Source organism: Scylla paramamosain, chromosome 25 (genome assembly GCF_035594125.1).
Source record: "Scylla paramamosain isolate STU-SP2022 chromosome 25, ASM3559412v1, whole genome shotgun sequence".
NCBI lineage: Eukaryota > Metazoa > Arthropoda > Malacostraca > Decapoda > Portunidae > Scylla > Scylla paramamosain.
In genome coordinates, this window is record NC_087175.1 from 18,119,482 (window position 1) to 18,129,835 (window position 10,354).

Genomic DNA, 10,354 nt, shown 5'->3' on the forward strand with positions numbered 1-10,354 from the left:
AACGCTGCAATGATGGTTCTGTTATCAACTCATTCACTGTTATTTGACACATCTTTCCTTAATCACTAACCACTATAAGACATCTTTTCTTGTTCTGCAGCCACTTCCAAACATTGTACCGGCCAGAAATTGCAACTTTTAACTCGATCTTTCTTGCAGGTGCTTATAAAGATCCAATACATTGCTTTTATAGTGTTGTGAATTGTTGCATACCACAGTGAAAGGTTTAAGTTCTATATCTATCTATACCGACAATGCACCACACCCATACACATATCAATAGCTCGCTCGTTATTAAGTCATTATAATCGATAACATAAGAGTAATACTTAAACCGTATTCTCAAACATCTCAGCGTATTATATCAATTGCTATGGACAAACTAAAAGATGTTATTTGGGGTTTTCAAGGCCTCCACATGATTCTGATGATAGCGGAGATAGTTTAACAAGGATTCTGTATCATTAGTTAGACAGATATCCATGAGAGATGATTAATGATATCTGTAGCCTTTGAATATAGTCCTGCGATAAGGAAGCAGAACGTTTACCCAGTAACTACTTTATACATCTTTATAATTACATCACCGCTAAGATAACATAATTCTGGGATACCACTATTTACTACTACTACTACTACTACTACTACTACTACTACTACTACACTTATTAAAAATCAAGATCATCAACAACGGAGAGAGAGAGAGAGAGAGAAAGAGAGAGAGAGACGCGGCAACAACCACCCAACATCCCAACACTTGGCAACACCGGACAGGTAACACAGCCCACGCCGCACACCTGAGATTCAAAACAGGTGAGGAATTTCTGCATTTTCACCCTTCCCTTCCAATATTCGAAGCAACTCACGACTTTGAATCACTCACAGAAGTAATTTGAGGGTTTCTGAAGGCTTAGGGTGTGGAATTAGGGTGAAATGGGGTGTATTTGGGTGCGGGCAGGTGAGGGTGAGGGAAGGTGCACAGAGGGTGTGGCTTCCTGGCTCTAAAGTGGAAATTAGTGTTTTTTTGGCGTCTTAGTCTTGATAAGTTAGTGATTCTTATTATTGTGTTATGTACGCGTGACTTACAATATGTTTGTGATGAAAGGATAAGTGGATGGTGTTTACTGAGGGAATGTGAGCCTTGAATTGTTATTTCCTTTATGTCTTAGACGGAAATTGTACTTTTTATGTAATCCAGTCTTAATGAGTGACTGATTCTTGCTGATGTGTTATGGCGTATCAGTGTTGTAATATTGATCATGTCTATTTTCTGTATGGGTAAATGGGTAGCGTTTACTTCAGGAACATCAAGGAAATTGCAACTTGTTTGTGTCTCAGTCTCAGTAACTAATTCTCCTCACAGTAATGACGAATGAATGGATTTTAAGAAATATAAGGTGGAAGTTACTACCTTTTATAGGATTCTGTCATCATAACTCCATAACTCCTGCTGCATGGATGGTTAAACTTAAGGAATACAAGGTGGAAATTGCTATTTTCTGTATGTCTTTCAGTCATAAGTAATGAACTGTAAATTTTTAGATTTACACCATAATCCTTTTATTCCCTTAACCTAGCTGGCAGGGAAGCCACAGAACGCTTGACTTGTGATCTTTCTAAAATTTCTGATTGGGGCAGAGCAAACTTGATATTGTTCAATGCCTCAAAAACTCAACTCCTCCATCTATCAACTCGACACAACCTTCCAGACAACTATACCCTCTTCTTCAATGACAATCAACTGTCCCCCTCTTCTACACTGAACATCCTCAGTCTGTCCTTTACTTATAATCAGAACTGGAAACTTCACATCTCATCTCTAGCTAAAACAGCTGTGAAGTTAGGCATTCTGAGATGTCTCCACCAGTTTTTCTCACCCCCCCAGCTGCTAGCTCTGTACAAGGGCCCTCTCCATCCATGTATGGAGTATGCTTCACATGTCTGGGGGGATTCCACTCGTACTGCTCTTCTAGACAGGGTGGAATCAAAAGCTTTTCGTCTCAACAACTCCTCTCCTCTAACTAACTGTCTTCAGCCTCTCTCTCACTGCCGCCATGTTGCATCTCTAGCTGTCTTCTACCGCTATTTTCATGCTAACTGCTCTTCTGATCTTGCTAACTGCATGCCTCCCCTCCTCCCGTGGCCTCGCTGCACAAGACTTTCTTCTTTCTCTCACCCCTATTCTGTCCACCTCTCTAATGCAAGAGTTACCCAGTATTCTCAATCATTCATCCCTTTCTCTGGTAAACTCTGGAACTCCCTGCCTGCTTTTGTATTTCCACTTTCCTATGACTTGAATTCCTTCAAGAGGGCAGTTTCAAGATACTTATTCATCAATTTTTTGACTACTGCTTTGACCCTTTTATGGTACTGTCATTTCAGTGGGCATTTTTTTTTTTTATTGAATTTTTGTTGCCCTTGGTCAGTGTCCTTCCTACATAAAAAAGGAAAAAGAAAAAAACCTAACTGAACATAGCCAGAGGGCTGTGCCCCCCCTAATTGATACTAATTTAACCTAACCAAGGTATACCCCCTAGAATCCCCTCAGGGATACTAATCTAACCTAAGCCAACCTAATCTAGGCACCCCCATGGATCCCCCTCAGGGATACTAACCTAATCTAACCTAATCTTACAGGATCAGGTCTAGAGAGTCTTTGGGGGGAGTTGCTAGTGTCTATTTTGAAAACTATTGATTTCCCATGGAAGCTCAGAATTAAAGTTTCTTAGAATCCGGTAAGGCATGCAAATTTGCAAAAATCACATTCAGAATGTTGTGGAGTATGATGGTGTAAATCTAAAATAATATCCTAACTTCTGCTTTATTATGCCAGTGTAATATTAAGCATGTGTTCACTAGCATTGTATAGGAATGGCTAAACTTAAGGAATATAAGGTGGAAATTGCTGCTATTTTTTTCTTTTTTTCTCAACAAGTAACTAACTCTTTCTACTATATTTTGTCAGTGTAATATTCAACATGTATTAACTAGCAATGTGCAGAAAAGGACTAATTTGATATAAGGAATATAACAAAGACAGAAACAAGATCTTTTATGTTAAGTCTTTTTGTGTTTTCCAGTCTTCATAAGTAATTAACTCCAGCATTATGTCAGCATTAATATCCAACTGGTATTCACAACAATGTATGGAAAAGGACTAATTTAATCTAAGGTATATAACAAAGATAGAAACCAGATATCCTTCGTACTTAGTCTTTTTTTGTGTTTTCCAGTCTTCACAAGGAACTAACTTTTATATGAGTGTTAATATCCAACATGTATTCACTAGCATTGTACAAAAAGGAAGTAATTTAATCTAAGGAATATAATAAAGATAGAAACAGGACCCTTCATGTTGTCTCTTTATGTTTTCCAGTCTTCATAAAGGACAGACTCTATAAATGTTGCACCAGTGTTAATATCCATATGGTAAATCATAAGAACAAAGACAAATGAGATCCTTCAGGTCACTCAGGGTAGGGCAAGGAGGAACAGGTTAACAGGTTCAGGCTTGACAAGGTTTGGTCATGTGAGGAAGCTGGAAAATAACTGGTTCTCATATATAGTGTTGTGTGGCTGGGCTGCCTCAGTCGTCTGGGAGGCAGTGCAGTGAACAGTGAACCTTGGGAGATGAAAGTGTAAGGACAGGGAAGAGAGGTGAAAGTATGTGTAAAATTGGTTTTATAGATTTTTATTTTTCATTTTTTTTATGTTGGAGGGGCAATGGCCAAGGGCAACAATGATAAAAAAAAAAGTCCGTAGATTAATTATTTATTTTTTTTTCCAAGTCCCAATCTCTATTTTCATCTTATTGTGTTTTCTGGTGGGAAAGCAAAAAAGCAGGCAAATTTACCTTACTAACCTTACCTAACTTAACAAAAAAATTAACAAGATTAGCGTATTTATTCAAGGGCGAGGTTAGGTAAGGTTTAGATTAATTCATTTCATGAATTACACTGCTCATCTATTCTTCAAAGAGATCATAATTTGGAAAAAAAAAAAAAAAAAAAAAAAAAAAATATATATATATATATATATATATATATATATATATATATATATATATATATATATATATATATATATATATATATATATATATATATATATATATAATTTTGACCAGAAATAAAGTCTTGTAATTAGAAGGCTAAGGTCACTTCATCAATCCCTCTGTGTTTTTATTTTAATCTAATACCACCTTTATGAGTGTGGTGTTATAAGCTAGGTTGTGGTTTTCTCCTTACACAATTAATAATGCACAATAGAATAATAATAACCTCTAAGATTAATAATACTGTAAAATTCATGAAATCATCAGTTAGGTCAGGTTACATTAGGTTAGGACTACTGGCAGTTACTGAGATTTTCAAGGATGTTTTGTGATTCTAGTGATGGTTTAACAGACTCAAGTGGGAACTGTGCAAGTGTTCAAGGGTGCTTTCGTAATTTTACACTGACTGAGAGTACTGTCCTAAGCCACATTCCTCTCTGCAGCATGAGTGTCAGCAATGCCACCCTACAATAACACTCTGCCTGCTTTCAACAACCAGTTTGGAATCAAGCCAGAGTTCTACAACTACACTCCCTTCTATATTGGCATCACCTTCTGCACTATTCTGGGCATCATTCTGATTATGGTGAGTAGCTGGTGTGTCTTCATAAATGCTCTGCTTTCTCACCATGACTACTTTCCAAGGCCACAGAAGTAATTAGATGAGTTCACAGGGATGCGTCTCCAAGTTAATAATGTAGAAATTTGATTAATCTGTCACTAGAAATGTAAAAACACACTTAAAAACCAGTGTAATTTCATCTGTATGAAAAAAGCTGTTGAAAGTTTTCTGAGAGGTGGAGTAAATGTTTAAATAGATAGCAAATGTAGATACCATAAGTACAAAGAAGGGATTGGTTCTCGAATGCAGTTGTAGGTGAATGGAATGAACTCAGTAACCATCTTGTTAGTGTTGAGACATTAAGGATCTTTAAAAGATTATACAAGTTTGTTGATGGGGATGATAGGTTGAAATAAGGAAATGTTGCATTCAGCATGTTGCATTCAGGTAGGCATGTTGCATTCAGGGACTGCCATGTGTAGGCTTGATGGGTTCTTGCAGCTTCCCTTATTTTCTTATGTTATGTACTTAGTAATGTCATTCTTTAGGTGATAAGTAGCAGGTGTCTTCCTCTTGAATGTTTCCCGTATGAACTGCTGGGCTCCTTGCAGTTTCCCTTATTTTCTTATGTTTTTACCTCTTCCATTGTTTGGGTGATAAGTAGCAAGTGTCTTCCTCCTCAGTGTCTTCCTAATGAAACATTGTCTTGACCAAAGTGAGGCTTCCCTCCTGACCAGCTGTCTCTTGCAGGTCAACTGGATCTGCAGCTGCTGCCACGAACACTCTAAGTACTGGAACGACCCTGACACAGGCAACCGTTTTGCTTCCCTCATTTTTGTGCGCAAGGCCAAGCAGCGCCCCCTTGATGCCCTCTACTAGTCACCAGCACCTTCCAGCTCCTCACTCCCCACTGCTGCACATCTCTTGTCCTCTGCTCAGTTGAAAAGTAATTGTCCTCTCATAAACATGTGCAGTCAGAGAAGTATAGAGTGTAATGAAATACTCGATATGTAAACTTATAAAGTTTTTATCAAGTTTTCCTATAAATGTAAGTAATGTAAGCCTTTATCAAGTTTTCCTATAAATATTTCTAGTCAAGGTACATAGAGTATAATGGAAATGCTTGATATGTCATTGTTGCTGCTTCATCCTGTTTAAATTGAATGAAATGAGTTTAGTAAAGATATAATTCTTTGTTAATCTCTTTTAAAAATTCTCTGTCTTCCTCAAGAAAATCTCTCCCCTATAGTCTTCTTTCTTATCCTCACATTTAAACTATCCATCCCATACAGTTACTTATCCCCACAAACTACAAAATTAATTTCAACCTCACTACTTATACAACCCATTCTATTTCCACCTCACTACTACTACAACCTGTTCTATTTCCGCTCACTATTACTAAGACTCATTCTTTTCCATCTCACTACTACTACAACCACTCATTCTATATCTACCTCACTACCACTACCTGCTTTATTCCCCAGCAGTCCGCAGCCATGGGCGTGCACACAGCCTGGCCACCGCTTGCCTGCCTGGCCATGTTTGTCATCATCATAGCGTTCATCATTGTCAAATACGGCGACACTCTCTTCGGTGCCCGGTCGGTGCCTCTGTCTCGTGGTGCCTTTGAGGATGGGGACCAGACCTCTGTCAACACTGTGTCGTGCCTGTATGACGAGAGGGAGAGTGTGAGGGACTATGAGAAGGAAAGTATCAGGGAGTACGTGGAGGTGGTGGAGATGCCAGACATATCTCCCGGCCCACAGAAGAAGTATGAGTATGCTGTGTGAAGGATGGGATGTCTTGCCTCTTGTTTTCTTTGCTATTGAAGAGAACAGTTTTTTTTTAATGTTTTAGTCTATCTGTCCAATGAGATGTGTTCTTTTTTCCTTATGAAGAGATATTTTTGGCTTTATCTCTCTAAGGAAAGGAGACTAGATACATTATTTTTTCTCTTTTCCTTTTTTTTTTTAAGGATGGAAGGAAGGGAGGAAGAGTAAATTTATTGATTTTCTCCATGCAATGAAAGGAGACTTAAGTATATTTATTTTTTTCTCTCTTTCCATTTTTGTAAGGAAGGAAAGAAGGAAGTAAATTTCTCGATTTCTCAGTTGTCACTCATGTTAATGCTACAAATCAGGCAGTATTTTTGTAAGGAAGGAAGGAAGGGACAGTAGTTTTTTTGTTCACTCAGTTGTCACTCATGTTAATGCCACAGATCAGGCAGTAGTTTTGTAAGGAAAGGACAGTAATTTTCTTGGTTCACTCAGTTGTCACTCATGTTAATGCTACAGATCAGGCAGTAGTTTTGTAAGGAAGGAAGGAAGGGACAGTAATTTTCTTGGTTCACTCAGTTGTCACTCATGTTAATGCTACAGATCAGGCAGTAGTTTTGTAAGGAAGGAAGGAAGGGACAGTAATTTTCTTGGTTCACTCAGTTGTCACTCATGTTAACGCTACCAATTAAGCAGTAGGTGCAGTATTGTATTGATACCACCACTCATGACCCTTGTGGCCAGAGTGTTGTCCTGTAATCAGTATTCATTCAGACACCCCTTGCCATGCAGGTACTGGAAGTAAACACCATTGTCACAGGAGAGGTGTGGAAACATTACTCATGAATTGAAAGAATAGGATGTAGTATGAAGATAGGACATGACAAGCTTGCCTTAGTCATACAGGAATGCAAATGTAAATAGAAGTAGGTAAATCTGGTATGAAAACAACAATGTCAAAAAGCTCTGGGAAATTAGTCTTGATAAATTTAGTACTCCATCACTTTAGCATTGTTTAATTGGAGGTGAATGTTTCTCTTTCTTTAGTTCTTTTACTCTAAGAAGCTTTGCCATTCCATCAAAAGGATGGTCTACAACATGACTATACTTTGTCATCTTAGTATAGTTCAGAAACTATTTTTTTATTATTGATTAATTTTTTGTCTTCGTAAATAGATGTACATATTTATTTATTTATTTATTATTGTTACTATTATGTATTTCTTTTACATAGTGAGCAGCTGCCTCTTAATTCATACTATTCATAAAAAGATGTACTGAACAGAAAAAGATCCAGTTCTATTTCACATTGCATTACTGTGACTATAGTAAGAAGTTAATCAATAAATAACCATTACATCACAAGGTGTAGGAAGAGGAAAGATCTGAATCTGTTTTCTATTGTATCAGTGTAGCATTAATAAGAAGTGAATCGACAAGTAACCATTTTAAGTGTACATATTCCACTTATACACTTGGGCATTGGTTGTCTCTAAGCTGCTCACTAACACATGGGTTATGGATTGGACAAACAACACTTAATATTCAGGGTCACAAAGTTTTGGGTTGCTAGAAATAAGTATGTGTCGGCAAACTTTAATGATGAACAATAGGGATTTAAACAGACGTGGGTAAGATTTGCTGGGTGTTGTGTGCAAACTTTAGTGATGAATAACAGGGATTTAAACAGACATAGGTAAGATTTGCTAGGTGTTGTATTTACAGTATTAGAATTGCTCTGGTGAAATTTGTGTATTGGGGTGTTGATAATATTGATGTTAGTTCAGAGATAGGTATGTGTTGATAACGTTTAAGGAGGAAGAACTAGGAGTTAAACAGACATGGGTAAGATTTGCTGGGTGTTGTGTTTGCAGTATTGCCTTTGTGTAGCTTAGGTGTTGTTGAGGTGTTGATAATATTCATGATTACAAGGAAGCCCTGTACTTGTACTATACTTTCCTGATTACTAATGTTATCTTATGTGTCTCACTTTTATATTAATTTCAATGGACATTTTACTCTGTGGTGTTCTGACTAATGTTTTTTATATTGTATCTAATTTTTATGTTAACTTAAATGGACTTATTGTATGTAAACTCTTTTGTGGTGTTTTACATAGAGGTAATCGCCGAGTTAATTTCAATGGACTTTTTTTTTTTCTTTATACTGCTCAGTTTTTTTTTATGTTAATTTCAATGGAGATATATTGTAGCACTTGTTAGACACACAAGACTGTAAAGTGGAGTGAGTGAGGGATGCCAGCGTGTTAAGTTGTGTGAAGCTCTTGTTCCGTCCAATAGGTGTGCTAAATGTTGGAAAGAAACATTCCCCTCATAAAGCTGCACAATAATCAATCCGTCCATTATGATGTTCAACTGTTACACTGTTAGACCATTTTTTCCCATAGTCTATAACTTTTAAACATTTATACTACAGTCTCTTTAATAATGTAGCTTATAGAAGACTAAGTTAACTTTTTATTCTATATTTTTTTCTGTGCTCCAGCAAAGGTTATTTTACATTGCTGTGGAAATACTATCATAGTACTGAAGGATTAAAATGGCAGAGTTGCTATGGTCCTCTAAGAGAATTGTATGAATATTTATCTCTGAATGAAACTTACATACTATTATAAGTAAGTTAAGAGACCAATAACAACATTCCACTTGAAAGTATAAATTCTTCTGTCTGTTATGCTGTTTGGTCATATTTTTAGTTGACAGAAAGAAATGTATGAATGAATTTTACAGAATAGTGTGTAAGATCCCCAAAAAATCCATTCCACTATTAAACTGCAATTTATCCATCTCTTATATTGCTCAAATTCGCCTTTATTCCACTGAAAGATAAATACCTATGAATCTCACAGAAGAGAGAAAAATCCACTTCAGTTTAAGAACTATAATCCATCCATCCATTATAATAAAGATTTTTGTCTCTCCTGGAAAGCATGTGTTTGTAGGAATGAATCTCGTGAGAGTACAAGGGAGAAAATAATCAATTCCACCCTTAAAAAAATTGTAATCTATCTGTCCATTAATTTTACATCTTGAAAATATATTGAATCTCAAAACAGAAACATTGCAGCTATGAACGTTATTTTTGTACAATCTACACTTCTAATCCATAAAAGCAAGTACTACATAAAAATCAAAACTACAAATTCAGGCATATTTTGTACAACATTTGCAACAGGAAGAAGAAGAGGAAGCAAGACTGAGAAGACTAAAAAAATGGTGTTCTTAAATAAAGCTTCCTGCTGCCTGAGGATAAGTTGCTAGGGTGGGTGTTGTGAGGCGTATGTAAGATACAAAAATAAACTGGTAATGGGGTACTTGGGTCTACCTTTCCCTGTGTCTTTACTTTGTATTTATTTAACTTCAGTATGCTAGAAACATGGTGCTGGTGAAGGCTTTGAAAATATCTTTGACAAAAGAAAATAAACGAAGAATTGCTAAGGAAATTATACTGAATGTGAGAATAAGACATACAGTTTATAGGATATGCAATGAAAAGAGGAAATATAGAAGACCAAAATTTAACGGTAAGAAACCAAGGTAGAAGAGCAAGAGGCAGAAAAAGAAAAAGTACATGGAGGGAATACCGAGAGTAGTGGGAAAGGGAAGCAAGTTTGGACATCTGCTATTATTAACCAGAGAGAGAGAGAGAGAGAGAGAGAGAGAGAGAGAGAGCGGGTGGTGTGGCATTCCATAATCGCCAACGTCTATAACGGCACGGCACCTCAGCACCTCGGTAAAATAAGTAAGCAGGTCCTGAGAAAGAGAAAGAATGAGGCCAAAATAGAGACAGAAAAGTCGTACTACCAGTCGTGAATGCAAGGGAAGCAGGTTTGATGCGGTATGGACATGTGACCAGGAAGAAGTGGCGTGGAGGAACCAGGTGGACGGAACAACCAGGGAAAGATAAAGGCTTAGGTGGGGAGATGTAATCGAGAGAGAA

At 37.0% G+C, this 10,354-nt stretch overlaps 1 protein-coding gene across 5 annotated transcripts; it reads left to right on the forward strand.

Annotated features, from left to right (window-relative positions):
* Positions 1-658: 658 nt before the first annotated feature.
* LOC135113249 (uncharacterized) lies at positions 659-9,726 on the forward strand. Of its 5 annotated transcripts, none has more exons than XR_010274777.1 (4): positions 659-813; positions 4,498-4,640; positions 5,367-5,562; positions 6,104-9,726. XR_010274777.1 is itself a non-coding variant. In XM_064028444.1 (3 exons), exon 3 carries the CDS (start codon positions 6,116-6,118, stop codon positions 6,407-6,409), a length of 294 nt encoding a protein of 97 aa, XP_063884514.1. In that variant the 5' UTR covers positions 680-813; positions 5,367-5,562; positions 6,107-6,115; the 3' UTR covers positions 6,410-9,726. The 5 variants fall into 5 exon arrangements, 2 of the variants coding, with proteins under 2 accessions (XP_063884514.1, XP_063884513.1); XR_010274778.1 differs by having other exon boundaries at positions 6,107-9,726; XR_010274779.1 differs by lacking the exon at positions 659-813 and adding an exon at positions 948-1,045.
* Positions 9,727-10,354: the final 628 nt, after the last annotated feature.